The sequence below is a fragment of the Camelina sativa genome, chromosome 20, assembly GCF_030686135.1.
Source record: "Camelina sativa cultivar CO46 ecotype springtype chromosome 20, ASM3068613v1".
Classification (NCBI taxonomy): domain Eukaryota; kingdom Viridiplantae; phylum Streptophyta; class Magnoliopsida; order Brassicales; family Brassicaceae; genus Camelina; species Camelina sativa.
The window spans coordinates 2454475-2470675 of NC_141899.1; the positions used below are offsets into that span (position 1 = coordinate 2454475).

The 16201-nt window shown below is 33.8% G+C and overlaps 2 protein-coding genes across 22 annotated transcripts; both read left to right on the top strand.

The window, feature by feature from the left end:
• The first annotated feature begins 928 nt into the window (after positions 1-928).
• Positions 929-3248, top strand: LOC104768848 (nuclear transcription factor Y subunit A-10-like). 7 transcript variants are annotated; one of them, XM_087505423.1, is made up of 6 exons: positions 1050-1349; positions 1524-1795; positions 1983-2074; positions 2168-2374; positions 2460-2811; positions 2926-3248. In XM_087505423.1, the coding sequence occupies exons 2-5, from the start codon at positions 1603-1605 to the stop codon at positions 2769-2771; spliced, it is 804 nt and encodes a 267-aa protein (XP_087361549.1). In that variant the 5' UTR covers positions 1050-1349; positions 1524-1602; the 3' UTR covers positions 2772-2811; positions 2926-3248. The 7 variants fall into 7 exon arrangements, 6 of the variants coding, with proteins under 6 accessions (XP_087361551.1, XP_087361548.1, XP_087361549.1 ...); XR_015593134.1 differs by having other exon boundaries at positions 1175-1349; positions 2168-2369; positions 2926-3049; XM_087505426.1 differs by having other exon boundaries at positions 1216-1349; positions 1527-1795.
• A 1387-nt stretch (positions 3249-4635) lies between these two features.
• On the top strand, positions 4636-10194 carry LOC104768851 (nucleolin 2-like). Of its 15 annotated transcripts, none has more exons than XM_087506493.1 (11): positions 4636-4825; positions 4921-4997; positions 5532-5576; positions 5701-7053; positions 7274-8068; positions 8188-8746; positions 8898-8953; positions 9054-9203; positions 9329-9451; positions 9554-9673; positions 9780-10194. In XM_087506493.1, exons 6-11 carry the CDS (start codon positions 8726-8728, stop codon positions 9940-9942), a joined length of 633 nt encoding a protein of 210 aa, XP_087362619.1. In that variant the 5' UTR covers positions 4636-4825; positions 4921-4997; positions 5532-5576; positions 5701-7053; positions 7274-8068; positions 8188-8725; the 3' UTR covers positions 9943-10194. The 15 variants fall into 15 exon arrangements, with proteins under 15 accessions (XP_087362619.1, XP_087362625.1, XP_087362629.1 ...); XM_087506499.1 differs by having other exon boundaries at positions 6916-7053; XM_087506503.1 differs by having other exon boundaries at positions 6916-7053; positions 8191-8746.
• The last annotated feature ends 6007 nt before the right edge of the window (positions 10195-16201 follow it).

The window sequence follows — 16201 nt, forward strand, 5'->3', positions numbered from 1 at the left end:
AAAATCATCGTATTTTATAAGATAATCATTGTCATGCATGCAAGTCACTTATTACGCCTAGAGAGATTATATATCATTCTCATGCATCGTACATATATATACTAAAATTTTATATACATCTCCTTTCAACATGTTTCAAACCCCCAATATATTGCATGTTGTTTACGATAAAATAATTATTATTTAAACGGCTAATCATTTTCAAAATAAGAAAAAATGTTTCAAGTTCAAAGTTAATTAATATCATTACTTGTTATTTTCTTTATTTGACTTCTCTCTTAAATTTCAATTAAAGCAATTAAAAAGTATGACTACATAAATATATGTAGTTAAATGTTATGATACCATACCATAAACGGAATGTGTATGAGCTGTGTGTAGGAATAAAAACAGATTAGATGCATGCATATCTTGTTTTCTATATAAACCAATATATACATACCTATATATATAAAGGAAATATATCTTAGGGTATTTAAGAAGTAAAAGGAAAGATATCAGTTTTTTGACTGTCATATTATTATCTTAAAAGAGCATATAATAAAATTGGGATAAGGGTTAAAGATTGATGTCAAATTTTATAGGAGACTTTTATCTGAGTTATATACTCTCAGATAGGTCAAAATTTGATGGGCCGATTTAATCCGACCTTAAGTAAATTATCCAATGGAGTTGGGTAGTATGTTTCCAACTCATTAACTAAACATACCCAATTGAGGGGTTGAGTGTGTTTGTTTCAACGACTTCGAGATAAAAAAAAAGCTTGAGAACCAAGGAAACGAACCATGATCCTCCCGGGAAGATCGAACCTTTAATACTTTTCCAATGGGCCTTTTCAAATTGGGCTTATAATTCGACCCATAGTTTTCTTCACAACTTTATTTCTCCCTTGTCTTTTTTATTTCTCCGGTCCGGCCTATAAAAACCTATTTTTATCAGAAGGGAACAAAAATGAAACTTGACGAGAACGCAGTAGTACTACTACTGTTTACTTGATGGAGATTGGTACGAAAATGATTATGAAGTGTTGTGGGATCATTGTAGCTTGTGGAGAGAGCACGTCAAGCCAACGCTACTACAGTTTACTAGAGCAATAATTCTGTCTATTTTTTTTTTTTGTTTTTTTTTTAATGTCACTACCTACTAAAGTAAAATTTTATAATTAATAATTCTTGATCGCATGAAAGTTGAAGGTGATTGGTTCCTGAAGCTCTTGTTTCCATTACACTTGTTCACTCATAGACACATCTCTCTCTTTCTCTCTCCTTCTCTCTGTGGATCTTTGTTTCCTATTTGGAACCGACATGGCTCCCAACTAATAGGAATCTCAAAGCTTTTCACTCTCTTGTGTAAGTCTACTCTGCTTATGCTTTCGTACCCCAAATTTGGACTGTTATTTGCTTGATTCTTCCATCTTCTTCTTTTTTTGGGGGTCCTTTAGTATCTACTGAGGATCTTGTCTAGGTTTTGCACATTAATGTCTCGTTACTGATTTTTTTGTTTTTGTTTTTAACCTTGTTCAGCAGATCTTTCAACTCAGCAGCAACATCGACTTGTGGTTCTTTTTGCACTTTTCCATTGGACTTTTATTTGAGATAAGCTATGCAAACTGAGGAACTTTTGTCGCCACCACAGACTCCATGGTGGAATGCTTTTGGATCTCAGCCGTTGACTACAGAGAGCCTTTCCGGAGACGCTTCTGATTCATTCGCCGAAGTTAAGGCAGTTACTCCGGAGACAGAACAAGGTGTGGTGGATAAACAAAGTTCTACTACTCTCTTCACTTTGTCACCTGGTAAACTCTCAGCTTTCATTCTGAATTCTCTAAGTGTGTTTTAGTGAAGGTTCTAAGATTGCATAACCGTAACATCGTATATTAGTTAATAGCCTTGCAAGAAGAACAATACTTCTCTGTTTCTTGCAGAATGAATACCAAATGCTTTAAGTTAAATCTTATATGTTCTGTCTAATCTTTAATTTAGGTGGTAAAAAGAGTTCACAAGATGTGCCAAAGCCTCATGTTGCTTTCACGATGCAAGCAGCTTGCTTCGAGTTTGGATTTGCTCGGCCAGTGGTACAGTTTTCTTGCAGTGGGACATAAAATTTTATATTCCTATGATTTTGTTCCTGTTGATGAGTATTTGCTGTGTTTTGTTTTTCATTGTAGATCTACACAAAGCATCCTCATGTAGAACAATACTATGGAGTTCTTTCAGCTTATGGACCTCAGAGGTCTTCTGGTCGAGTTATGCTGCCTCTAAAGATGGAGACAGAAGAGGATGGTACCATCTATGTGAATGCGAAGCAGTACCATGGAATTATTAGGCGACGCCTGTCCAGAGCAAAGGCTGAGAAACTGAGTAGATGCCGTAAGGTAACTAACTTATTGAGAAGTTTTTGATAATTTGTTCAATATATATTCATATTCGAAAATGTTGCTTTACGTTATGATGTTGCAGCCATATATTCATCACTCGCGCCATCTCCATGCTATGCGCCGTCCTAGAGGATCTGGTGGGCGTTTCTTGAACACCAAGAAAGTTGATGCAACTAAGCCGAGCAATTCTCAGAGTTCTGAAGTCTTTCATCCGGAAAGCGGGACCATGAAGTCATCGAGGGAAGCAAACATGCCAAATCTCTCGGGATCCGAAGTTACAAGTATGGATTACTTTCTAAGTTCGTCAGTCTATACTCCTAGTGGCATGGTCATGCCTATCAAGTGGAATGCAGCAACAGTGGATACAGCTGGCTGCTACAATCTTAATACATGATCAGCAGATAGGGACAAAACTTGGGGGTTTTGGTTCACAGGTCTTTATCTTGTCCCTTATCTTTCAGCCAAACGACGAGAGAACTTGTGTCCTGAAAAAAAGAATAATGAGTTTCCTTGGTTGGTCCTTGTACCATCCGTTTGGCTGTAAACAGGCAAATCATCTTTGGCTCATCCTTCATCAAGGTGTTTTATTCGTCTGTTTTCTTCAACGCATCTTCATAAGATTTGAACTGGTGAAGAAAACTTGGGTTATGTTTTCTAAGTAAAAAAATAAAATTAGTGAATAACAATGATGGGTTTGCTATACTACCCCTCTTGTTCCAACTAATGTGTGTGTTTATGAAACATCTGTAAGAATTCAAGTTTATGTGGTTTATGTAAAAGAGAAACTATCTAACTGATATATATATATATATAATGTATGTATATGCTCTTTGTTTATGAATTATAAAAATTGAATGCGAACCCCTCAAAAGATACATGTGTGAGAAACTCTATAAACTCTTATCATGATTTTTCAATAAAATAATACTATTATTTGTATTTTGTTTTATTTATGAACTAGATTAAGACCCGTGCTAGAGCACAGGTTAAAATTCATTTTATTGTAATTTTTATATAAAATATAATTTATGTAATTGTTTTTAAAAGTTTTTTTTGGATAATACATTATGCAATAAAACTATATGCTAAATATGAAGGCTTAAAAAAAGACATATATTTTGTAAGTTTTACATTATTAATGATTCTAGATAAGTACCCGTGTTATAACACTGGTTAAATTTTATTTCATAATCTATCTTGTAATCCACTATTTAACTTGTAAACAATCAATCTATCAGTTTTGTAATCTATCTTTGGTTAACGTCGTGGTCTATCGATAAAATCTGTAGAAAATAAATTTGTAATATTGTGTTTAAAGATCTTTGGAAACAACGTGATATAGGACTAAAATCATCCGAAAATACAGTTTAGAATATCCATGATTTTATTTGTTACCATTAATATATCAATTATCAATTTGAAATATCCCTAATATTTAGTGTAACCGATTAATATTAATATAAAGATTAATCTATAACCTATCTATAACCTAATTATAACTATTTGTAATCATTTATTAAAAATATAAAGTCTACAAAAATTATGTTGTGTACTTCTCTTTTATTAAAAAAGGGGATGGAAATCTTTTTAACCAGAGACTCTTAAAATAATATCTTCTATAAAATAATTAATTTTGTTTAGAAATAATCTAAACATAAGAAAAAATTGGAATATTCACCAGAAAATCAACCAAAATGAAAGGTTTTCTAATATATTATTTAAGAATAATATTTTTCTTTTTAATGTATGTGAATAATTTTGAACTCATATAGTTTTACATTATACCTTTTTTATGGAGTTAAATCTACAAAACATAAGGGTTCCTTAATATAACTATTCCTAAGAAAATATAGTAGATTTTTTTTTTATAGGAGATTTGACCAACCAAGATATTGGAATCATCAGAGAAGAATGTGACCCTTGTTTTGTCAAGAAGTGGAAGAGTCGGTGTTTGTAAAAGATGCAGCTGCGAAATGCTTTTCAATCTCTTAACTGTTCTTTAATCTTAAACATATCTTTATTATGTGATGTGATACTCATTGTTAAGCTCTTTTAGTAAAAGCCTGGCTATTTGTACTAGGCTAAGCTCTCTCTTTCTTGAATTCCTCCACATATGTTCATTATTTTTCTAGTTTCATACCCGTGAACAATAATTTCATGCATTGACGAGAACAAAAAAAAAAAAAAGTACCAACTTGTGCTTGTGCCCACTACCATTCAATTAACGTTACCTTATTACAACAAAACATCTCATTATGTGGGTACATCTTCTTTTTGCTATTTCAATGTCAAAACTTTACTGCAACAAATCTCCACCGCTAAAGAAAAGAGCTAGGTAAGAAGGACACGTTTTAATTTGTTGTTCTCTTTAAAGTATTTGTCTATATAAACAAACATGGATGCGCTTCATCATTACATCACTTCCCCCTTCTACAGAGAAAATCACAAGTAATATTCAAAGTCTTTTTCTTTTAGTTAAGTTTTCATTCTTTTAATTCATTAGGAACGAGGAAGGAAAGAGACTTACACGGTAGGTGACACAGATGGAAGACAATAGTAAAGCTGAAGGAGAAGAGAAAGAATCGTTTGATATTGTCTCCATCTGTGTCACTTCTACTGTGTAAGTCTTCTTTCCTTCCTCGTTTGTCTTCAGCGATCGTTTGATTTACGAACAATGCCCTAAACAAGAGTCGTTTGATATAAATACTTCTTCAGACCTAAATTAGCTAAATCCCCAAAATATTAATATAGTCTGGAAGATAGTGATCAATATCTGAAATTTTCAGCTTGATTGAGTTGAGGAAGATTTTTGGCTTGTATAGATCAGTATGATGGCCAGATCTGAAATTTTCGGCTTGATTGAGTTGAGGAAGATTTTTGGCTTGTATAGATCAGTATGATGGCCAGATCTGAAATTTTGTTGTGGCCTGTGTTCGTGTAAGTTTCAGTGAATTTGAGCACTATGATGAATCGGACTCTCTCTTTAACATAGCTGTTTATGCAGATCTTCATATAGGATGTGCATGTTTAGCTGTTGGATTTTGTTTTTGTATGCTATATAGGTTGTAACTTGTATCTCTGAAAGTAGAATGTACAATTGAGGTTTGAATCTAATTCTGTGTGTATATGGAATGAAACCTTTGTGTTTTGGCAGTACTACTCATTCATAGTCTTTGTTAGTGACTATAGCAAAAGCAAGGTACCCTCTGTACGTACTCTCTATTCTCAATGTTAATTAGGTCGTTCTTTATTCTGTTTAAGCCCTTGATTGATCGTTTGATATATGTTCTGTTAATAAATATTTTCGTTTTGCACAAAATTAGTGAAGGAGCTCGAAATAGGGATGTTGTCGTGGGTTTAAAAACCCAGCCCAGCCCAAACCCGAAAAAAACCTGCCCAGAAAAAACCCAAGTTTGAAAACCCAAATGGGTTTTAGGTTCTAGTGGGTAAACCCGAATGGGTTTTTAGTTTTGTGAGTAAACCCGTGGGTACCCGAATTATTTATCTTATGTGATGTATTTTGCATTTTATATTATATATAATTTTATCTTTAACTTTTTGATACCAAATGTGATTTATATTATGTATTTTGTGTATTTTACTATATCTGTAACAATTTTCAAAAATTTATAATTTTATATAATTTAAATAAAGAATAGCAAATATATTAAAGAGTTTTGTTTTAAATAGATAAAACAAAATTTATTATTATATATTAGATAAAACTAAAGTTTTGTTCATAATTTGCTTATTTCATATTAAATTTAAATAAATATTTAAAAATGAGAATTTGTGTTTTTAGTAGAAAAACGACATTTTGCAGTTTTGGCAGAAAAATATGACTTTTCAGTTTTGGCGGAAAAACATAATTTTACGGTTTTGGTGGGAAAACGAGATTTTGCAGTTTTGGCGGGAAAACGAGATTTTACGATTTTGGCGAGAAAACGAGATTTTGCGGTTTTGGCGGAAAAACGAGATTTTACGGTTTTGGCGGGAAAACGAGATTTTACGGTTTTGGCGAGAAAACGAGATTTTGCGGTTTTGGCGGGAAAACGAGATTTTGCGGTTTTGGCGAGAAAACAAGATTTTGCGGTTTTGGCGGGAAAACGAGATTTTGCGGTTTTGGCGGTAAAACGAGATTTTGCGGGTTTGGCGGGAAAACGTGATTTTGCGGTTTGACGGGAAAATATAATTTTGCTGTTTTGGCGGGAAAACGTAATTTTGCGGTTTTGGGAGAAAAACGAGTTTTCGTGTTTTGTGTTTTTGGTAGGAAAATGTGATTTTGCGGGTTTAGTGTAGGTGATTAGACTTGACAAAAAAAAAGTATAGGTGATTAGAAAGAAAAAAAACCCAATGGGTACCCATAACTGATAGGGTAAACCCGTGTAAGACTTTATAGTTTTGGGTACCTGCCCATTTTTAACCCATTTAATTTCTTAGAGAAAAAACTGGTCCCAAAACCCAGTTTTAAGCATGGGTTTCGGGTACCCACTGAGTTTTTACCCACTTTTAACATCCCTAGCTCGAAATGACAACAGTTCCAGGACAGCTGGTCTGGGAGATCGTCAAGAGAAACAACTGTTTCTTGGTGAAGCAGTTCGGCAGAGGTAACGCCAAGGTTCAGTTCATCAAAGAGAAAAACAACCTCGTCAACCTCAACTCTTACAAGCAGTCTGGTATTGATTCAACTCTTGTTCACTCTAGATTTATCTCAATTTTTTTTATTTCTGAATCTGTGTGATAGAATGTTGCTTATATGAAGACAAGTCAATGCTTATTATTATTATTAGAGATTAGGTTATATATATATGTATATATATATATATAGTATGTGTGTAAATTTTGCTAGGTTTTTTTATGACTAATGTTTTTCTCTCTTCTATGTATGTGTGACAGGTAACAGGTACAGCTGAACCAAACGAGTCCAGTGTAGCAACACTTGTGAAGGAAGTGGCTCTTCTTCAGAGCAGATTCTCGTCTTGCTAAGCACTTCCTGCATCTGCGAGCAGTGGGGGCATCACTTTTGCCCTTGAGCATGCCAGAGCTGCTATAGCTTCCCAGATCAGGTGGCGTGAAGGTGACGTCTACATGGAGACTTGTCCAATATGCTGTGAAGACGTCCCATGTGATGACAAGTTTGAGGAACCTGGTTGTTTCCACCGCTTCAGCGTTGCTTGCATTAAGAGACAAGTCGACGAGGCACTAGAGTGGCATAAACCAGTAAAGTGCCCAAGCTTGGGTTGCAACTCGGTACTACAGAGCGAGGATTGTGAAGGTGTTTTGGATCCCGTGCGGCTTAGACACATGACTGAATATCTTTCGGAGGCTGCGCTGCTTGATCATATGACCCGAAAAAGGGAGAACAGAGTACACTGTGCGTCACCCGAATGTACCGTTTTAATGCCCAAGGCCAAAATCACTGAGTATTCAAAAAAAGTTCTTCGTTGATGCTGAGCTGTCAGGAGGAGCCAGAAAGTGCATGGACTGTGGGTTTTGTTACTGCGACAACTGCAGAACAGAATGGCACTATAACATGACATGTGATGAATTCCGTGAAACAGAGACTTATAAGACATCTCCTGCGGGATGTTACGAAGCTAAGGCTAAGAGATTAGGATGGAGGAGATGCAGGAATTGCAAGACGATGCTTGCAAATGATGGTGATAGAGGTTGCAACCGTATTACCTGCTCGTACGCTCTCTCTCTCTTGACTCATGGCTCTTGTTATTAATTATATAATGTGTTGCACATTTGTTTATTAATTAATTATATATATTGATTTTGGTTCTTTTGTCTTGTGAAATCCTCAGCAGATGCGGATACCAGTTCTGTTACGTCTGTGAAGCTGAGTGGAACAAGGAAACCGGATGTTGTTCTGTTCCTAGGGAACGGGTTTGGGTTTGGTGGAGTCAGTCATATGAGTTTGTGTTGAGGGGGTTTAATTAGTGATCCTATATAGAAGAAATGTTGTGACAGGAAAAAGAGTTCGGTTTAATAATCTTTGGTTAATTAATATCCTTGTTTAGTTATGTATTTTGGTTTGTTTATTGGGTTTTAGCAAACGCATAACCTTTTTTTAATTTATCCATTTGCGAGGGTTAAAAAAACAACAAGCTGGTTGAAAAAAAAAAAAACAAGCCAAATCGTAAAAAAATCCAGAAGATTATATTGGGCTTAGTCAGGCCGGAATTAAATACAAGGCCCGATCGTTTGATATACGAACGATACCCTAAACAAGTATCGTTTGATGCTAAATCCCTAAATTATTAATTCATATTTTTACAGCAAATTCACCTTACGAATCAGTCGGAGCCTAAAACCTAGCAAGCCGCTCTTGTCAACTTCTCCATGGACGAATCCGTCAACAAGGTAATCTTCTTTATTATTATGACTTTCTTCACAAGGATCTCTCTTTAATCTCTGTTTCTCAAGTAATGATTTCTTCATTCACAAGTATGTAAGACATTTGTGTTTTTAATTAGTAGAATGTCTGATTTAGATCGTTTGTACCTTTTATCAGGGGATGAAATCGCTGTCACTTAAGGATAGTAGTGATGCAGCCATTTCAAAAAGCCGGTAAAAATTGATCAATTTCTTTGGTATGTAATAATGTGTAAAGATGTTGTTCTCTTTGTCACGTCGTTGATAATAAATATTATTATGAAAATAATTGCAGTGAGATAGGGAGAATATTCGCTTCGGGATATGACACTGATCTTACTCGTGATGTTGTCGAGAGCGCTCTGAGAAAACATTTCGCTTCATGTGGAGAGATCACTGATGTTTATTTTCCAGTGAACTATCATGAGGATAACAGAATCTGGAAGTTTAGTAGTGCCTTCTCTAATACCCACCAGTTTTTTTCTTCTCTAATACCCACCAGTTTTTTTTTTATTACAAATAAAAAAAAAGTTATAAAGAGAAAACTTGCTTTGTTTCACATACATACAGATGTGCTTTTATATATTTTGTGGGAGAGGGAGCAGTGGATAAGGCTTTGAAGCTTAACGGAAGTGACGTGGATGGATGGAATGTCTCTGTTACTGCTTATCCTTTTCCCGAAAATGCAAACAGGTAACCTGATCATGTTTCATCTCATTTGGCGATTTGTTATACAATGTTTTTTTTTTTTTTTTTTTTTTTTTATCTTATCTCGTGTAAATACAATTATTGCAGTTCCGGTGATGTAAAAGTTGAAGGATATGACCCTTCCCTTAGTCGTGATGAAATCCTGAGCGCAATGACTACACTTTTCTCTTCTTACGGAGAGATTAGTCCAATCTTTTTTTCAGATCGGTTTGTGGCTTCTTCCTAGTGTTTCTTTTTCTTCTCAACTTTCAAGTTTGTGTAAGTGCATAACTCTAAAGATATGCCTCTCTTTTTTGTTGTTGATTTTTTACAGCTCAGTTCTATTGCATATTGAGGGAAAAGACGCTGCAGAGAAGGTGCCTGAACTTAATGGCATCGTCATCGGGGGACGCAAATTAGTTGTTCGTCTTCTTTCTGGACTAGACAAATCCACCCGCCACCCACGCCGCTTACGTGGCGGCCCCATTTGTGGCTAATACTTCCATAAAATTTGATTCTTGATTCTTTGGTAACAAAGTTTAAAAACTTTCGGGTTATTTTAGATAAATAAGTTTAAGACGTCTGATGAGTTGAAAGACTCTCTCTCTCAGGAGTAAAAGACAAAGCTCTCTTTGGTGTGTGTTTACTACTTTACTGTCTGGATGTGATAGAGCCTCTCTCTTTTATTTGTTATTATGCTTCCCTTGTGGATCTTAAAATAAAGGAAATTCCATATTTTCTGCTGTCAATTATTCACAATACTATATCTAAGCCTAAGTTGAGCCCACCCCATTAAGCTTACAAAACAACTTCTTAGCTCAAATAAATCTGATGACACCGTTTCGATTCTGTAAAATGAAATTGGTATTGCTTTGGTATTTTTCTATTTGGGAATTTAAGGAAATGTGCCATACTTCTGAAAAAAGTTTTCAAATGTGTCATATTAGTATTACATTTTCAAAATGTTTGATTGTCCATTAAGTAGATTCGAATTATTGTCTACTTAAATTAATATGACACATTTAAAAACAAGCCAAAATTATTGTCTACCAAGGATTAAAGTTGTTTACCGAAAATTAAAGTTTTCTTCTGAATACCAAAAATGTTGTCCACCAAAACTAATTTCGTCTTTCTCATAAAAGGGTATACCATGGATATAAACAGATCCAAAAAGAGTTAAGGAATTATGACACATTTGGAAATGATTTGCATTGTTCATGGCAAATATCTAAGTTTTCTCTTTCTTTTTCTTCTTCTTTGAAATCCAACCTCTAAACCATAATATTGATAACTAAAAATAGATAAATTCTTCTCTTCTTCTCTAATCTTTTTTTTCTTTTCGAATTATTAAAAGGTGTCGGGTCTAAACTTGTACATCCTCTCATGCTAAGAACCAGAACATTTTATATGGTTCCCTTCCAAGGCCCTTTTCTCAAACCAGAAAATCTTTACTTGTTGAGCTATCGACAAGTTTTTTCTATAATTTTCAGCCTCATCCTTGTCGGATTTACTCTCTCCAACGTTCCCGATCTCAACAATGGCGATAGACAAAACAATTCTGACACCCCTATATATGCATGGACAATTTGTCATTTGTATACATAGAGAAGTTTTACATCCGTCCTTTGACATGGGCAAGTTAAGCCTGTTCATGTCTTAGTGTCCTACATAGAGCAGTTTAGTAGTCAAGTTTGTGACAGTGAACAATTTAACGCCCGTTATTGCCGTAGACAAGTTTGTCTATAATACCTTTGCATAATCGTCTATTTGTCATATTAGGGGGGGTATTGGTTTATGATTTAATGAGAATTTCAATGACTTTAAAATAAATGATTCTAACAGATTGTTTAGAAAGTTTTTAAAATCTTGTGATTTATTTTTCTTAATTTTATAAAATCTTTCATAAAATCTTGCAAACTTTCTCAAACAATATTGCAAAATATTCTCTTATTATTTAATGCTTCTGTCAAAAAACCAATAATGTGTGTTCGAAAAGAGGAAAATCTTGTGAGATTGGAATCTGCACTCACTCTTGATCGAAAGAACATGTTTCTTCTTCCTGCTTGTTTTTTTCCAATGTTTTTTTCAACCTGATTTTTTAATATTCAATATGTTTTTTTTTCCTGCTTGTGCTTCTCTAGATGATGAGTCGTGGACCCAAATGATGGTAAAATCCTCCTCACAAATTGTTTTTATATTTTAATGCTCTGTTTCCAGTGATTTTTCAGCTGCTGGGTTGTTTTTACTTCTGATTTTATCAAACAGCACAAAAAAATATATTGAAATACATTGTTTGAGCCTGTGGCCTGCATTTGTTTGTCTCCGCTCTTCGTCTGAAAATTCAAAAGTTTCTTCGCTCTACATTTGTTTGTCTCTGTTTCTTATCTCTTGCCTCTGGTTCATCAAATATTTTGGAGAGAGAGATAGAACAGTTAAGATCTCAAGTTATGACGACAACGAAAAAGACGACGGCATGTTCTCACCACGTTGGCTCTTCTTCTCCACCTTACAAACTCATCTCCGCTGCCCCAGAAGACCCACGTTCATTTAAAAAAAAAAAGAACAACAAAAAGTCATGCTCTATGATTCACACAATCTCTCTATTTCATGAAAACATGAAAGTGTTTTCATGACTTTTTTTTATGAAGAAAATGACATAAAATCTTAAACCAATAACATAATATTTCAATTCATTAACAATCCAAGATTCTTTTGTTTTATTTGAATAACATAAAACTTTTCATGACTTTATAAAACTCTTAATCCAATAACACTTAGTATGTCATAGCACCTTTATGACATTTTAGAAAAGAGTTTATAATTATGGCATTCACCACAAGTTTTAGAAAAAATGACTAGCATTTATGATTTAACTTAAAAATATATATATATAAAAACCATCTATATGTAAAAATTCGGATATCCGAAAGGACATGTATACTAGAGACAGTCAAACAAAATCCAAATATTCGATCTGATAATACGAAAATCTCACTCATATTTCATTTCTCATGATCTCTGTTCTAGCTCTAATACTACTTCTTGAATAACAAAGAGATTAAACTCAAAGATTTATAAAGAATAACACTCTTTATTAGCCTTAGAAAATACATCAAAACTAAAGCCTCTCAAGTTCTTACAGTCTCTCTCAAAACTCCTAGATTATACTACACACTTGCATAACCTTTATATAAAGAAAACACTTAATAAAAACTTCTAATCCAAATAGGAAAATTAAACTTTTTTTTCCTTTTCCATAACTCGTTTGGACTAGCTTTGTTTGAGCCTCAAGCTTTCTTCAAGCTTAAGTCAACAGATACTCTGCTCGAACATGCTTATGTCAAGCCTATCATCATCACTTCAAGCTTTCTTTGTTTACCTCTTGCTCCATCTACATACACTTATATAAATATGTTATAGTATATATAAATATATATATATATATATAAAGTATAATTAGATAAATAGCAAGAGGAAAACAAAGAGTTCTTCGAGGCATACGAGAGAAGATGAGAAGAAATACCGACCGAGAAAGAGACAGCTTGTAGAATCCGAGATTTGCTTTCACGAACTAAAATCTAAGATCATGACACCTACTTTTTACTTACACATACATTCACTGATTCACATTCACATCTATATTATATAGGTACGTGTATGTTTATGCACGTATGATTAAAAAGAAAAAAAGTAAGTTTATCCATGTGTGATTAAAAAAAAAAATGCATATGTACGATCCGATTCTTTATTACTTCTGAAACATATGTATTGTAATTTTCATTAGGAATGAATAAATTTACCTACAGGAATCATCTCTTTGTCATCTCCATTAAGTTAAAAAGTTTTTGGCATCCCATTTTCTTTTACGATATAATTTATTTGCATATTTTATCAGTTAGAGCGAGCTTTATAATAAGATTCATATTTATATGATCATACGATTATGTATTATTATGTACTTTATGCTTGTGCAATTATCTTTATTCTGTGAATACACCTTTGGTAGTCAAACTCAAACACTGCTGTTAAAGGAATTAAAATTGATTCAGAAAAGTGTTCATGATTAAAACATAATCAAGTTCGGACTTGGTTCTTTAATATCAGATTGATTATATTTAAAACACGGTTTCAAACGACAGTTTTCTGTTTTTTATAGATAAAAGTAACAGAAAAAAGTTGTATCTAAAATCTCTAGGTCAAATCACTACGATTTTTTTAGGTCAAACATAATTTAGTGAAAAATATTTAGTTAAATTTAAAGGAGAAGGAGTAGGAATAAAAAGAGATTGTGAAAGTATATTTTTCAATGATTCTTCAACATAAATCCTAATTTGATGCCTCCTTGGATTCCCAACGTTGCAAAACAAGAAAGAAAAAGAGAGATGTACAAAATGTCAACAACAGCGACCTGTTTTCAAGTATCACCTTTTAACATTGAAAAGAAAAACTAAAGACCACGGGCCAAACGTTGCAAAACAAGAACAACAGCATCTCAAAGACCACGGCCATCATCGAGCATCATTGTATCAGAGCTGCCAAAAAATTGGAAACGTATGTGAGCATGTTATATTCTACATGCATCAACATAATCACAAATAATAGTAATCATGTTATAATAAGTAGATGATTTACCGCCATATCAGCATACTCTATGACCAAATTGGGATATCGAGCAAAGTACAGAAAGCCTCGATCCCCATTTCCCACATCAAAACCATTATCTTGGAACTCAAGTAGATCATTTCCAAGTTCGTCCGTAACCGTCCCTGTTCACAACATAATAATCACCGCAAGACACAGAACATAAATCATAACTTTACCGCAGCATGATAATGCATCTGTCCCTAAAGATACGGGAACTGTGAGTATAATTTAATCAAATTTATACATCATCCAAACTCGATTGAGATATTTCATATAAATTAATCAGAATCCTACTTGATTATATAGATGCATGTTAGAATATCGAAGTATATTAGCATGATACCAAGTCACGGTGACTGTGATTTGACAAATCGGATAAAGATATTCCTAGAAATTAGGATTGTCAACCAAGGCAAACCCCTAAGTATGATGAGAAAGAATGGAACCTGTTAGGAACATTGACTTTCACAGGAAAATTTTCAGCCCTCTTGTTGTTTAGATATCTTGCCCATTCTTCCTCCGTTGGTTTATAAACATCCTAAAAACAAAACAAACAAAGCTAAATCAATTCAGGTCATATTGACAACAAGGAGAAGTAATCAATTAAGGTTCCAAGGGAAGAAAACTTGCCCTTTCTCCAATATTATGAGGATAGCTAGGAAACCAGAGAACAGAGGCTGCGAACGGTGCAACCGAAAGTTTATTTCCAATCATCATGTCCCAGGCTCCCTCAACTTCTTCTTCATATCTAGCCTCATACTTAATTGTGAATTTACTAAGTTTGTAAACGGGCACATCCGGACCACAAGTAGGTCCTTCTACATCTAAAGCAAACGTTAGAGGACAATCCTCTTCAGCTACAATACCGTAGTGCACAAGCGCAGAATATGCCCCCTCCAAAGTGGTAATGTTACCATTATTATCTCTAAAATACTTGGGGGTCTTGTTCACCAAATCTTGAACCGACAAGTATACATCCGGCTCGCTTCAGTTTTAACAATGCTTCAAACTGCCTAATAAGGGAAAAAGCCCAAGAGAACATACTCTCTCCATGTAAGATAATAGGGCCTCCTAATCTAAGAAAACAGATGTTATATGTTCAGGGGCCTCCTGCCGGATTACAAGGGGCCTATAATATGTTCAGGGGCCTATAATATGTTTAAGCCCGCACTGCATATTGATTACTTACCGGATTTCTTGCCAAATAGAGGAGAAGGCCTAATCTACCAGTAGTACTGGTCACCACCGGCAGGGATTGGCCGTTGTTATCCATCAAAGACTGAATCTGCAAGGGACCCTAAAGAGATCCAAGAGACTGCTACGTATGATTTTAGAAGAGAAGACGAAGAACTAGAACATGAGGACGAGGATTGTTTATAAACAAAGAGGGTGAGGGGGTAAGATAGGCATACAAAACTTTACTAATAAAGAGGTGCAATGAATATTTCCGAGTTTCACGCCTGTCAAAATCTTTACCCGATAAAAGCCTATTTTAATTACTTATGATTCGGTCAACTAAATCTTTCTTTATACTCCCTCCGTTTCATAATATAGGATGTTTCCAATTTTCTATGCAACTTTTAGATTAAATTTATATTTTATATTATGCAGACTTGTTTATAATTGGTTAAACTTTTTAAAAGTAACTATTTCTTAATATGCGTGTTTTCACTAAAACATCCTATATTTTGAAACGGAGGAAGTATATACTACTGTAGTATATTTTGTCGGCCAATATATCTCTTGTTTTAAAATTTGCTAAGTCTTCTTAATGCGATGTTCAAGATAAGAAGATCTAACCCTAACAAGAAAATTGGAAATTAAACAAAAATTAATCGAAAACTATATAATAAAATAAAAAATATGAAATTAATATATATCATTTTTATGTAATAAAATTTTAAATAAAATATAAATTATAAAAAAAATTACGATAAACATATAAAATATAATTTTAAAATAAAAAATTTATGAGTTTTAGTAAAAAAAACTACAGTTAATAAAACATCACAAACTCTTAATTTAAATTATTTAAAAAAACAAAAAATATAGCGACCAATAATTAGATTATAGAGATTATAATCAGATTAAATTAAAAATAATCAGATAACT

Excerpts from the sequence above, each read along its gene's own strand:
- LOC104768848 (XM_087505425.1), top strand. The coding sequence starts at position 1,603 with ATGCAAACTGAGGAACTTTTGTCGCCACCACAGACTCCATGGTGGAAT. Across the intron at positions 1,796-1,982 it reads TCTCTTCACTTTGTCACCTG|GTGGTAAAAAGAGTTCACAA; the intron begins GTAAACTCTCAG and ends TCTTTAATTTAG. Across the intron at positions 2,075-2,167 it reads TTGGATTTGCTCGGCCAGTG|ATCTACACAAAGCATCCTCA; the intron begins GTACAGTTTTCT and ends TTTTCATTGTAG.
- LOC104768851 (XM_087506491.1), top strand. The coding sequence starts at position 8,726 with ATGGACGAATCCGTCAACAAG. Across the intron at positions 8,954-9,053 it reads GCAGCCATTTCAAAAAGCCG|TGAGATAGGGAGAATATTCG; the intron begins GTAAAAATTGAT and ends AAATAATTGCAG. Across the intron at positions 9,452-9,553 it reads TTTCCCGAAAATGCAAACAG|TTCCGGTGATGTAAAAGTTG; the intron begins GTAACCTGATCA and ends CAATTATTGCAG.